The 14,493-nt window shown below is 47.1% G+C and overlaps 2 protein-coding genes across 4 annotated transcripts in view; both read right to left on the bottom strand.

Moving 5' to 3' along the window:
* Positions 1 to 14,493, bottom strand: part of LOC140720464 (zinc-binding protein A33-like) — a 348,439-nt gene that overhangs the window by 235,303 nt on the left and 98,643 nt on the right. The window lies entirely within an intron of this gene.
* LOC140720410 (butyrophilin subfamily 1 member A1-like) overlaps positions 1 to 14,493 on the bottom strand; it is a 51,003-nt gene that overhangs the window by 18,842 nt on the left and 17,668 nt on the right. For all 3 annotated transcript variants that reach the window (XM_073035279.1, XM_073035273.1, XM_073035266.1), the window contains exons 3-5: positions 13,463 to 13,810; positions 11,823 to 12,107; positions 7,640 to 7,759 (exon numbers count right to left, since the gene is read on the bottom strand). In XM_073035279.1, coding sequence (XP_072891380.1) covers positions 7,640 to 7,759; positions 11,823 to 12,107; positions 13,463 to 13,810 — 753 coding nt within the window. The remainder of the gene's footprint in view (positions 1 to 7,639; positions 7,760 to 11,822; positions 12,108 to 13,462; positions 13,811 to 14,493) is intronic.

Here is a 14,493-nt window from a genome sequence, read left to right as displayed (position 1 = left end):
GGTTGATAGATTCTTGATTAGTCAGGGCATCAAAGGGTACAGAGAGAAGGCAGGAGAACGTGGTTGAGAGGGATAATAAATTAGACATGATGGCATGGTAGAAGGGCTGAGTGGCCTAAATTTGCTTTAAGTGGCCAACAGATCCCTTTGTGGGGGATCTCTGAAAATACAAACAACTGTCCTCAAATGTCCTCCGGGAGACCTTTGCAAGGACAACTGGACTGGAACTGACGATGTCAGAATTCAGCGCGTGGATTGATACCAGGTGGAGTATCTGCTTATATCGTTCTTTTGCTTTAACACTGGATGTAGCACAACTGAGCAGCTTGCTAGGCCACTTCAGAAACAGAATGGATTCCGATTCAGATTTGTTTATCTCATTATGTCGAAACAGACAGTGAAACGTGTCCGCGACACACACAAAATGCTGGGGGAGCTCAGCAGGCCAGGCAGCATCGAAGGAAAAAAAGTAAACAGTCGATGTTTCAGGCTGAGAGCCGTATCAGGACTGGAGAAAAAAGATGAGAAGTCAGAGAGAGGGGAGGAAGAAATACAAGGTAGTAGGTGACAGGTGAAACCGGGAGAAGAGGCGGGTGAGGCAAAGAGCTGGGAAGTTGATTGATGAAACAGATGAAGGGTTGGAGAAGGCAGAATCTGATAGGAGAGGGCAGAATGCCATGGAAGAAAGTAAAGTGTGAGGAGGTGATGGGCAGGTTAGGAGAGAGAGGGAAATGGGAGTGGGGAATGATGAAGTGTGAGGAACACCAGAGGGAGGTGATGGGCAGGTAAGGAGAGAGAGGGAAATGGGAATGGGGAATGATGAAGTGTGAGGAACACCAGAGGGAGCTGATGGGCAGGTAAGGAGGGAGAGGGAAATGGGAATGGGGAATGATGAAGTGTGAGGAACACCAGAGGGAGGTGATGGGCAGGTAAGGAGAGAGAGAGGGAAATGGGAATGGGGAATGGGGAATGATGAAGTGTGAGGAACACCAGAGGGAGGTGACGGGCAGGTAAGGAGGGAGAGGGAAATGGGAGTGGGGAATGATGAAGTGTGAGGAACACCAGAGGGAGGTGATGGGCAGGTAAGGACAGAGAGGGAAATGGGAATGGGGAATGATGAAGTGTGAGGAACACCAGAGGGAGGTGATGGGCAGGTAAGGAGAGAGAGGGAAATGGAAATGGGGAATGATGAAGTGTGAGGAACACCAGAGGGAGGTGATGGGCAGGTAAGGAGGGAGAGGGAAATGGGAATGGGGAATGATGAAGTGTGAGGAACACCAGAGGGAGGTGATGGGCAGGTAAGGAGGGAGAGGGAGAGGGGAATGGGGAATGATGAAGTGTGAGGAACACCAGAGGGAGGTGATGGGCAGGTAAGGAGGGAGAGGGAAATGGGAATGAGGAATGATGAAGTGTGAGGAACACCAGAGGGAGATGATGGGCAGGTAAGGAGGGAGAGGGAGAGGGGAATGGGGAATGATGAAGTGTGAGGAACACCAGAGGGAGGTGACGGGCAGGTAAGGAGGGAGAGGGAGAGGGGAATGGGGAATGATGAAGTGTGAGGAACACCAGAGGGAGGTGACGGGCAGGTAAGGAGGGAGAGGGAAATGGGAATGAGGAGTGATGAAATGTGAGGAACACCAGAGGGAGGTGATGGGCAGGTAAGGAGAGAGAGGGAAATGGGAATGAGGAATGATGAAGTGCGAGGAACACCAGAGGGAGGTGATGGGCAGGTAAGGAGGGAGAGGGAAATGGGAATGAGGAATGATGAAGTGCGAGGAACACCAGAGGGAGGTGATGGGCAGGTAAGGAGGGAGAGGGAGAGGGGAATGGGGAATGATGAAGTGTGAGGAACACCAGAGGGAGGTGATGGGCAGGTAAGGAGGGAGAGGGAGAGGGGAATGGGGAATGATGAAATGTGAGGAACACCAGAGGGAGGTGATGGGCAGGTAAGGAGGGAGAGGGAAATGGGAATGGGGAATAATGAAGTGTGAGGAACACCAGAGGGAGGTGATGGGCAGGTAAGGAGGGAGAGGGAAATGGGAATGGGGAATAATGAAGTGTGAGGAACACCAGAGGGAGGTGATGGGCAGGTAAGGAGGGAGAGGGAGAGGGGAATGGGGAATGATGAAGTGTGAGGAACACCAGAGGGAGGTGATGGGCAGGTAAGGAGGGAGAGCGAGAGGGGAATGGGGAATGATGAAGTGTGAGGAACTCCAGAGGGAGGTGATGGGCAGGTAAGGAGGGAGAGGGAAATGGGAATGGGGAATGATGAAGTGTGAGGAACTCCAGAGGGAGGTGATGGGCAGGTAAGGAGGGAGAGGGAGAGGGGAATTGGGAATGATGAAGTGTGAGGAACACCAGAGGGAGGTGATGGGCAGGTAAGGAGAGAGAGGGAAATGGGAATGAGGAATGATGAAGTGTGAGGAACACCAGAGGGAGGTGATGGGCAGGTAAGGAGGGAGAGGGAAATGGGAATGGGGAATGATGAAGTGTGAGGAACACCAGAGGGAGGTGATGGGCAGGTAAGGAGAGAGAGGGAAATGGGAATGGGGAATAATGAAGTGTGAGGAACACCAGAGGGAGGTGATGGGCAGGTAAGGAGGGAGAGGGAGAGGGGAATGGGGAATGATGAAATGTGAGGAACACCAGAGGGAGGTGATGGGCAGGTAAGGAGGGAGAGGGAGAGGGGAATGGGGAATGATGAAATGTGAGGAACACCAGAGGGAGGTGATGGGCAGGTAAGGAGGGAGAGGGAAATGGGAATGGGGAATGATGAAGTGTGAGGAACACCAGAGGGAGGTGATGGGCAGGTTAGGAGAGAGAGGGAAATGGGAATGGGGAATGATGAAGTGTGAGGAACACCAGAGGGAGGTGATGGGCAGGTAAGGAGGGAGAGGGAAATGGGAATGGGGAATGATGAAGTGTGAGGAACACCAGAGGGAGGTGATGGGCAGGTAAGGAGGGAGAGGGAAATGGGAATGGGGAATGATGAAGTGCGAGGAACACCAGAGGGAGGTGATGGGCAGGTAAGGAGGGAGAGGGAAATGGGAATGGGGAATGATGAAGTGCGAGGAACACCAGAGGGAGGTGATGGGCAGGTAAGGAGGGAGAGGGAGAGGGGAATGGGGAATGATGAAGTGTGAGGAACACCAGAGGGAGGTGATGGGCAGGTAAGGAGGGAGAGGGAGAGGGGAATGGGGAATGATGAAGTGTGAGGAACACCAGAGGGAGGTGATGGGCAGGTAAGAAGGGAGAGGGAGAGGGGAATGGGGAATGATGAAGTGCGAGGAACACCAGAGGGAGGTGATGGGCAGGTAAGGAGGGAGAGGGAGAGGGGAATGGGGAATGATGAAGTGTGAGGAACACCAGAGGGAGGTGATGGGCAGGTAAGAAGGGAGAGGGAAATGGGAATGGGGAATGATGAAGAGTGAGGAACACCAGAGGGAGGTGATGGGCAGGTAAGGAGAGAGAGGGAAATGGGAATGGGGAATGATGAAGTGTGAGGAACACCAGAGGGAGGTGATGGGCAGGTAAGGAGGGAGAGGGAGAGGGGAATGGGGAATGATGAAATGTGAGGAACACCAGAGGGAGGTGATGGGCAGGTAAGGAGGGAGAGGGAAATGGGAATGGGGAATGATGAAGTGTGAGGAACACCAGAGGGAGGTGATGGGCAGGTAAGGAGGGAGAGGGATATGGGAATGGGGAATGATGAAGTGTGAGGAACACCAGAGGGAGGTGATGGGCAGGTAAGGAGAGAGGGGGAAATGGGAATGCGGAATGATGTAGTGTGAGGAACACCAGAGGGAGGTGATGGGCAGGTAAGGAGAGAGGGGGAAATGGGAATGGGGAATGATGAAGTGTGAGGAACACCAGAGGGAAGTGATGGGCAGGTAAGGAGAGAGAGGGAAATGGGAATGGGGAATGATGAAGTGTGAGGAACACCAGAGGGAGGTGATGGGCAGGTAAGGAGGGAGAGGGAGAGGGGAATGGGGAATGATGAAGTGTGAGGAACTCCAGAGGGAGGTGATGGGCAGGTAAGGAGAGAGAGGGAAATGGGAATGGGGAATGATGAAGTGTGAGGAACTCCAGAGGGAGGTGATGGGCAGGTAAGGAGGGAGAGGGAGAGGGGAATTGGGAATGATGAAGTGTGAGGAACACCAGAGGGAGGTGATGGGCAGGTAAGGAGGGAGAGGGAAATGGGAATGGGGAATGATGAAGTGTGAGGAACTCCAGAGGGAGGTGATGGGCAGGTAAGGAGGGAGAGGGAAATGGGAATGGGGAATGATGAAGTGTGAGGAACTCCAGAGGGAGGTGATGGGCAGGTAAGGAGAGAGAGGGAAATGGGAGTGGGGAATGATGAAGTGTGAGGAACACCAGAGGGAGGTGATGGGCAGGTAAGGAGAGAGAGGGAAATGGGAATGGGGAATGATGAAGTGTGAGGAACACCAGAGGGAGGTGATGGGCAGGTAAGGAGAGAGAGGGAAATGGGAATGAGGAATGATGAAGTGCGAGGAACACCAGAGGGAGGTGATGGGCAGGTAAGGAGGGAGAGGGAGAGGGGAATGGGGAATGATGAAGTGTGAGGAACACCAGAGGGAGGTGATGGGCAGGTAAGGAGAGAGAGGGAAATGGGAGTGGGAAATGATGAAGTGTGAGGAACACCAGAGGGAGGTGATGGGCAGGTAAGGAGGGAGAGGGAAATGGGAATGGGGAATGATGAAGTGTGAGGAACTCCAGAGGGAGGTGATGGGCAGGTAAGGAGAGAGAGGGAAATGGGAGTGGGGAATGATGAAGTGTGAGGAACACCAGAGGGAGGTGATGGGCAGGTAAGGAGGGAGAGGGAGAGGGGAATGGGGAATGATGAAATGTGAGGAACACCAGAGGGAGGTGATGGGCAGGTAAGGAGAGAGAGGGAAATGGGAATGGGGAATGATGAAGTGTAAGGAACACCAGAGGGAGGTGATGGGCAGGTTAGGAGAGAGAGGGAAATGGGAATGGGGAATGATGAAGTGTAAGGAACACCAGAGGGAGGTGATGGGCAGGAAAGGAGGGAGAGGGAAATGGGAATGGGGAATGATGAAGTGTAAGGAACACCAGAGGGAGGTGATGGGCAGGAAAGGAGGGAGAGGGAAATGGGAATGGGGAATGATGAAGTGTGAGGAACACCAGAGGGAGGTGATGGGCAGGTAAGGAGGGAGAGGGAGAGGGGAATGGGGAATGATGAAGTGTGAGGAACACCAGAGGGAGGTGATGGGCAGGTAAGGAGGGAGAGGGAGAGGGGAGTGGGGAATAATGAAGTGTGAGGAACACCAGAGGGAGGTGATGGGCAGGTAAGGAGAGAGAGGGAAATGGGAATGGGGAATGATGAAGTGTGAGGAACACCAGAGGGAGGTGATGGGCAGGTAAGGAGGGAGAGGGAAATGGGAATGGGGAATGATGAAGTGTGAGGAACACCAGAGGGAGGTGATGGGCAGGTAAGGAGGGAGAGGGAAATGGGAATGGGGAATGATGAAGTGTGAGGAACACCAGAGGGAGGTGATGGGCAGGTAAAGAGAGAGAGGGAAATGGGAATGGGGAATGATGAAGTGTGAGGAACACCAGAGGGAGGTGATGGGCAGGTAAGGAGGGAGAGGGAAATGGGAATGGGGAATGATGAAGTGTGAGGAACACCAGAGGGAGGTGATGGGCAGGTAAGGAGGGAGAGGGAAATGGGAATGGGGAATGATGAAGTGTGAGGAACACCAGAGGGAGGTGATGGGCAGGTAAGGAGGGAGAGGGAAATGGGAATGGGGAATGATGAAGTGTGAGGAACACCAGAGGGAGGTGATGGGCAGGTAAGGAGGGAGAGGGAATTGGGAATGGGGAATGATGAAGGAGGGTCGGAGGTGTGACTGCAAGTTTGAGAAATCAATGTTCATGCCATCAGGTTAGAGGCTACCCAGACGGAATATAAGATGTTGCTCCTCCAACATGTGTGGCTTCGTTGTGCAGTAGAGGAGGCCATGGGGTGACATGTTGGAATGGAAATGGGAAGTGGAATTAAAACGGGTGGCCATTGGGAGTCCCGCTTTTTCTGGTGGATGGAGCGTAGGTGCTCGGCGAAGTTGTCTCCTAATCTACGTCCGGTCTAACCGATATACAGGAGGCCACACCGGGAGCACCGGATACAGTAGATGAACCCAACAGGCTCACGGGTGAAGTGTGGCCTCACCTGGAAGGACTGTTTGGGGTCCTGAATGGTAGTGAGGGAGGGGGTGTAGGGGCAGGTGTAGCAATTGTTCTGCTTGCAAGGATGTGCCAGGAGGGAGATCAGTGGGGAGGGAAAGATGTGCTTGGTGGTGGGATCCCACTGGAGATGGCAGAAGTTGTGGATAATTAGCTGCTGGACGTGGAGGCTGGTGGAGTGGTAGGTGAAGACAAGAGGAACCCAATCCCTGGTGGGGTGGCAGAAGGATGGAGTGAGAGCAGATATGTATGAGATGGAAGAGATATGGTTGAGAGGAGTGTTAACGGTGGAGGAAGGGAACCCCTTTCTTTGAAAAAGGGGGACATATCCTTAGTTCTGGAATGAACAGCCTCATTCTGAGAGCAGTTGCAGAGGAGATGGAGAAATTGAGAGAACGGGATGGCATTTTTACAAGTAACAGGGTGGGAAGAGGTATAGTCCAGGTAGCAGTGGGAGTCAGAGAGTTTATAACAGACATCAGTAGATAAGCTGTCTCCTGACATAGAGGCAGAGAGATTGAGAAAGGGGAGGGAGGTGTCGGAAAGGGATCAGGTAAACTTGAGGGTAGCGTGGAAGAAACGCTCTGAGCTTTAATAGTGCCATGCTACATTACCGTGATGTCCATCACGTTTACTTCAAAACATACAGCAAAATGCATCATTTGTGTTAACAACCATCACAACCCAAGGATGTGCTGGGGGCAGCCCGCACGTGTTACCCCACATTCCATCTCCAACATATCAGACAATGTTCAGCAGAACAACACAGAACACAAAAAGCAACAAAACAAACAGCAAAAGGAGCTGCACTCCTTCCTCCCACAGTCACATTCACCGTCCTTCAACCCCAGGACAAGCATCCAGCCCACATGGATTTGGGCCTGCAGACACCTAACCACTTCGAAGCCAATTGTTACATGGGCCTCTCTGAATCCTCTCCCACAGGAACCCCACCCCCACATCAACCAACCTCAACCTAAAATATCGGGATTTCATGGTTTGCAAAGATCCAAAAGAGTGTCAGACTATTTCTGCACACATGCCGCTTCCCCTACTTATTTCAAGCTACACGATGTGGCCACTTTATTAGGTACACCTGCTCATTAATGCAAATAACTAATAAAGGCTTGTTATTGAGAAAGATCCGAGGAGAGTGGCCAGAGTTGTTCAAGCTGACTGTAATTCAGATAACCAAGCGTTACAACAGTGATGTGCAGACGAGCACTTCTGAGCACATGACACATCGAACCTTGAAACAGATGGGCTGCAGCAGCAGAAGACAACACCGGGTTCCACTCCTGTACCAAATAAAGTAGCCACTGGGTGTGTTTAATTTCATTGGTAACAGGAAGAATAAAGTGGGTTAAATTGTGACTCGGTGTTGCCCAATGGCTGCGTGAGACCAAGACCATACCTTTCATGTATTTACGTCTTCTTAAGGTCCAGAAAATGCCAAGACCAAGAGCTATCAACAGAAGACAGAGGAGCAGACACAAGAACACCAGCCAGCCCGAGACAACGGGGAAGAAAACATCTGAAAAGCAAATGCCAATGATTAGACAACATTGCCTTGAAAATAACCCACAGACATCATTCATTTTCTATTTAAGAAAAATAAGGCTGAAAGTGCATGGCTACTTTGGGAAGTGCCCTGTATTTCTAAAACCACAAGGGAAGATATGAATAAAATTGCACGGGTGCAGAGAAAGTTTACAAAGATGCTGCCAGAAAGTGAGGTCCCGAGTTACAGTGAAATGTTAATGAGATTAGGACTTTGTGCCCTGGAACACAGGAGAATAAAGAGGAAATTCGATGAAGATATACACAATTATGAGGGGTATAGATAGGACAAACAGAAGCTGGCTTTTCCACTGAAGTTGGGTGAGACTAGAACTAGAGGTCCTGGATTAAGGGTGAAAGGTGAAATATTTTGGGGAAACTTGAGAAGGAGCTCATAGGATGGTGTGAGCTGCCAGCAGAAGCAGCGAATGTGGGTTTGATTTCAACATTTGAGAGAAGTTTTAAGAAATACATGGATGAACAGGGTTTGGAGGGCTATGGTCTAGGTGCAGGTTGATGGAACTATGCAGAATAACAGTTAGATATGGACTGGGTGGATTTAAACTGCAAACATGGGCAAATGGAACCAGCATAGATAGATATCTTGGTTGGCATGCACCAGTTGGGCAGAAGGGCCTGTTTCCACACAAAATTCAGGATTCAAGATTGCTTAATGGCATTTCCAGTACACAAGGAGATTGAACCAACTGTTAATCTGAATCCAATGCAGCACAAGAAAAATCCAAATATAAAGAACACCTTAACACAATAAATATGAATATATATACATACAGGGTCTGATTTGGAGCAGTCAACATGGATTTGTGCGTGGAAGGTCATGTTTGACAAATCTTATTGAATTTTTTGAAGCAGTTGACGAGGGTAAAGCAGTGGATGTTGTCTATATGGACTTCAGTAAGACCTTTGACAAGTTTCCACACGGAAGCTAGTTAGGAAGGTTCAATCGTTAGGTACTAATATTGAAGTAGTGAAACGGATTCAGCAGTGGCTGGATGGGAGATGCCAGAGAATAGTGGTGGATAACTGTTTGTCGGGTTGGAGGCCGGTGACTAGTGGTGTTCCTCAGGGATCTGTACTGGGTCCAATGTTGTTTGTCATATACATTCATGATCTGGATGATGGGGTGATAATTTGGATTAGTAAGTAAGCAGATGATACTAAGGTAGGTGGCATTGTGGATAATGAAGTAGGTTTTCAAAGCTTGCAGCGAGATTTAGGCCAGTTAGAAGAGTGGGCTGAAAAATGGCAGATGGAGTTTAATGCTGATAAGTGTGAGGTGCTACATTTTGGTAGGAATAATCCAAATAGGACATACATGATAATTGGTAGGGCATTGAAGAATGCAGTAGAGCAGACTGATCTCGGAATAATAGTGCATAGTTCCCTGAAGGTGGAATCTCATGTGGATAGGGTGGTGAAGAAAGCTTTTGGTACGATGGCCTTTATAAATCAGAGCATTGAGTATAGGAGTTGGGATGTAATGTTAAAATTGTACAAGGTATTGGTGAGGCAAAATTTGGAGTATTGTGTACAGTTCTGGTCACCAAATTATAGGAAAGATTTCAACAAAATAGAGAGAGTACAGAGGAGATTTACTAGAATGTTACCTGGGTTTCAGCATCTAAATTACAGAGAAAGATTGAACAAGTTAGGTCTTTATTCATTGGAGCGCAGAAGGTTGATGTGGGACTTGATAGAGGTATTTAAAATTATGAGGGGGATAGATAGAGTTGACGTGGATAGGCTTTTTCCATTGAGAGTAGGGGAGATTCAAACAAGAAGACATGACTTGAGAGTTAAGGGGCAGAAGTTTAGGGGTAACACAAGGGGGAACTTCTTTACTCTGAGAGTGGTAGCTGTGTGGAACGAGCTTCCAGTAGAAGTGGTAGAGGCAGGATCGATTTTGTCATTCAAAAAAAAATTGGATAGGTATATGGACAGCAATGGAATGGAGGGTTATGGGCTTAGTGCAGGTAGGTGGGACTAGGTGAGAGTAAGCATTCGGCATGGACTAGAAGGGCCGAGATGGCCTGTTTCCATGCTGTAATTTTTATATGGTGTTACGTACTCGTGACACGTGACAGTGGTACCCTTGTCACGTGACTGGGGTTGAAGTTATACTGGACTTGAGGTAATGGTCTTGTGATGGTGGAGTGACGTCATTTTCCCGCCTGTAGAGATCATGTGACAGGATTTTTTTACAGGGTATAAGAGGAGGACCCCACCCTGTGGGGAGGGGCAGTTCGTGGCTGGATTTGCCATGTTGACTTCATGCCACTGCGTGATTTAATGTTATGACGTAGTTTAGTTGAAAAATTAAGTTTTATCTAATGCCTAAAGTTTAAAAGGTCATTGCCAGCAGTTTCTTTACTGTGGAGAGTGAAGATAAAAGTTCGGGAGTTAAAGATTGAAGAGAATCGAATTTCGACGGTGAATTGGGTTCGACCTTGTGTGATCCTCATTCGGAAGGATTTCGTTGACTGTTCTCGTGTTAATCTCTGCAGGATAGCAGGAGATTGAGGACAGTGTGGAAGGAAAGGTCAGAGCCTTTAAGCCGTTACATTTCATAAAAATTCAACATGGGAAGAGTTCGACGCCGGGGATCAAAGGAAAATGACGTGGAAGAGAATTTAAATTGCCTTAAAAAGTCTCTCCTTTTAAATGGACTGAGCATTTTGAACTTTTGGCAATATCGCTTTAAACAACTGTCTTTGCAACATCGCTTTAAGAACTGTTTGAGCTGCCGCACAGCAGGTGTTTTCCGGTTACGTTAGTGTTTGTTTACTTTTGGGGGGTTTGTTTTCAGTGTTTAATAAACGTGTTATTTGTTGTAAGAACCCTTGCCTAACTCACATATATTTATTGTTGCCTGAATACGTAACAATGGTTATATGGTTATAATATAGCTTATTTGCAAAGACAGATTGTATATCCATAAAGTGATGCCAGCCATAGGAGTGTCATACAGACGGTGACTGACAGGAAATAATAAAGCAGTGGGGCGTGGAGGGGTGGGTTCGTGGGTGCTCAATGTGATTGTTCGGGTGTTTGGTCGGGCAGTTGTGTGTGAGCAGAGTGTACAGTGATGGGCTCAGTGCACAGTGCTGAGGGTTACCCCTCTTGAGGATGATGGGGAGGGAGTTGCTGTTATGCATCCTGACTATCCAAGGTCTGTTGGTTTGGAAGACCAATGCCCAGCTGCACAGTGGTGTAGTTAGACCAAGGAGTAAGAACTTATGATGATCATACAAAGGAGTAGTTTGTAAAGAAACATAAAATGATGGTGTTGGAAGTCACAAAATAATCAGTTCAGTACATCACAAAGAGTTCCTTTACAGAAGGGATGATCAGTGTCCTAGATTCTCCTGGGAAATATGACAATCGAGGGATATATGGGAGGGAAGAGTTAGAATAGTCACGGAGTGAAATGGTCAGCACAGCAATGTGGGCTGAAGGGCCTTATTGTGCTGTACTGCTCTACGTTGCATGTTCCGTGTTCATTGCTCCAAATGGGGAACAGCTTGTTAAAAATATTCATACAATTGCTTCAAGGACTCATCACCCCAGGATTATTCCTGGTCAGTCTGGAATGGACAGAGGAAACATTATAAATGACACAACTGGCCACTGTCCATGTGTGAACAATCCCTCTTCAATAATCTGGGGGGATCCAAATCAAGAAATCCCACCACACCACATTTCAGCTCTGAGCTGATATCCAGGACCAACCTACTTATAGAGCCTTCCTGTGGAAAACAGAACATGGAACATTACATCATGGTACAAGCCCTTCGGCCCTCTATCAAGTCACCTCTTATCCTCCTTCACTCCAAACAGGAAAGCCCTATTTCACTCAACCTATCCTCATTAGGCATGAGACAAAACCATCAAGGGCAGACAGGATTGTTTGTAGAGTGAGATTATCTTGGCAGTGTAGTTACTTTGTTGTCTCTCGTCGTTCAATTTATTAACTATGCAAATCAATTGTGATTAACTACATTAGGTAGTTTACAAACCTGCTATCTCGATAGTTGCTTCTTGTCCTTTCTTCAGTACTTGATTCTCTAAGATACACCTGGACCTGTTGGTTGCATCTTTTGATACAAAAATCTTGCTCTTGGCATTTATCAGGCCTTTGGAATCCTGGTTGTAATTTATTTCAGACTTTGAAGTCAAATTATTTTTATCACCACTAATCCATTGTATCAGTGGTTTAGGATACCATCCATTAGATTCACAGACAAGTTGAATTTCATTTTTTCTGTATCCTCCAATGTTGATCCAGTGTTCGTATCCCAAAGCTGCATGAATCAACAAACAAATTTAGAAATAATATTTGTGATGAACTGCTCTTTGTGTAAAACATGAGTAACGTTCAGCACAAGGTTGTCAGTTCAGATCCACTCTTTGCACTCTCTGCTGTGCTTTCTCACTGCCCCAGTTTGCCAAGTTTGAACCCAAAACAATTGTTCTTTCTGTCTGTCTCTTCTCATTGCTGCCATCAGGAAGGAGGCCAGGAGCCTCAGGATCTACACCACCAAGTTCAGGAACATTAATTACCCCTCAAACAGTAGGCTCTTGAAACAGAAGGGCTAACTTCACTCACCCCAATACTGAACTGCTCCCACAACCGATGAATTCACTTTCAAGGACTCTTCATCTCATTTATTGCTTACATATTTATTTATTATTATTTTGTTTGTTTTTACTTATTTTATTATTTGTGTATTGTGTTGTCTTTTGCACATTGATTGTCTGTCTCGGTTGTGTGCAGGTCTCTTTCTACTTATTGTGAATCTCCGCAAGAAGGTGAATCTCAGGATAGCATATATGTAGTTAGGTAATAAATTTACTTTGAACTTTGAAACGGTCTGTGGAGCTCAGTAGTGATTTTCTGTGTCGTGCATGTACCTTCAACAACGTATTAGGGTGAACTTGATGCAGAACTACCAATAAAATCTCCCAGCTTTGCCAACTTTCAAACCTCTTAAATGTTTCTGAATGAATATTAAGTTGGCTGATATAAGAGGACCTAACTTTAAGTAACAGAAAAGTATAGGGGAGATGTCCTCAGGGGTAGTTGTTTTTTTTAAGAGAGTAGTGGATGTGTAGAATGCTCTGCCAGGATGGGGGTTGAGACAGATATGTTTGGGTCACTTAAGAGACTATCAGACAGGCATGTAGCTACTACTATGACTCACAGAGTGAGTGTACTGTTGTGGCACATAGTTTGCCCACAATTCACTAACACTAATCTGCGCTCCTTTGGAATGTGGGTGCAATCCCACACGGTCACAGAGAGAACGTATAAACTCATTTCAGACAGCAACGGACATTTAACCTTTGAACCAGGATCTGATCATAGTGTTACACTAACCACTATGCTACCACGCTGCTCTCACCAACCTACAGGTACAACCCAAATCCCACAGTTTTGCAATACTGTGAACACGTTGATCACCATACAGTAAAATGGAGATTTATTTTGATCTAACTGTATTCTTCTTGTAAAAGTTTTGGATAATTTTTGTCCAACTGGTGTGTTACTGACAAATGCTGCTTACGTGATGCTGTGTCTCTGTGATGTTGTGATGCAAGTAAGTTTTTCATTGCATCTGTACGGGTGAGTTTTCACTTTTTAGACATGCCCACTAACCTGCAACTTGCAAGACAATAGATGTTTCTTCAAAATCAATTCCATTATCAACTGAGCAGATGTATGTCCCTTCATCGGCTACTCGGATGTTCTTTATTCGAAGGGACACATTTCCTTTATCTATTTGGTCTTTGAACAGCTCAGTCCTTCCTCTGTAAGCAGGATCTTGATTAGCAGTTGCATCTCTTCCGTCTCGGAACTCGTGAACTGCCGAGTGGAGGTCTGTTTTAAGCCACTGGAGTGCCATGCTGTGACTCGATTCCGTTGGCACAACTTTACAGTCCATCCTCACATCTTCACCCACGATGGCTATGACAGGACGCTCTGGGCCAATAACTTGGAATTTACCTGTTACATATAAAAGAAAGACCAATTTCAGCAAATATCTTACACTCAATAATATATTATTAATTAATTATAATTATCTTTAATTTGGGGGAAAACTAAAATATACCTTTGCTCAAAATGATTATGGGCTCAAGCTGGTAAATATTTCTACTTTAAATGCATCAAAATTAACCTGAAAGATTCTACAAGTTTGTCTGGTAAATATTTCTCTATCAATCTGAGAGACAAAAGAGGAAAGCAACCATAAACATGAGGTTCTGCAGATATTCGAAATCATTAGCAACATGCATACCATTTTGGAGGAACTCAGCAGGTCAGGCAGCATCTATGGAGGGGAATAAGCAGTTAAGATCTTATGCTGAGACATTTCATCAGGAATGGAAAGGAAGGGTGAAAAAGCCAGAATGAGAAGGTGGGGTGAGGGGAAAGGGCACTGGCGAACAGATGATGGGTGAGATTAGGTGGCCGGGTGAGAGGGGATGAAGCAAGATACTGGGAGAAGATTCATGTAAGAGATAAAGGCTGAAGAAGGATGAATCTTGGAGGAGAGGATAGTGGACCATAGGAGAAAGGACAGGAGAAAGAGCAACGGATAGAGGGTTATGAGCATGTAAGAAGAAGGGGAATGAAGGGAGTCAGAATGGGGAATGGGAAAAGGAGAAAGTGGAGTGGGGAGAACTTAC

The sequence above is a fragment of the Hemitrygon akajei genome, chromosome 2, assembly GCF_048418815.1.
Source record: "Hemitrygon akajei chromosome 2, sHemAka1.3, whole genome shotgun sequence".
NCBI classification, from domain to species: Eukaryota; Metazoa; Chordata; class Chondrichthyes; order Myliobatiformes; family Dasyatidae; genus Hemitrygon; species Hemitrygon akajei.
Note: the sequence above shows the minus strand (reverse complement) of the source record. Positions and strands in the feature narration are given on the sequence as shown.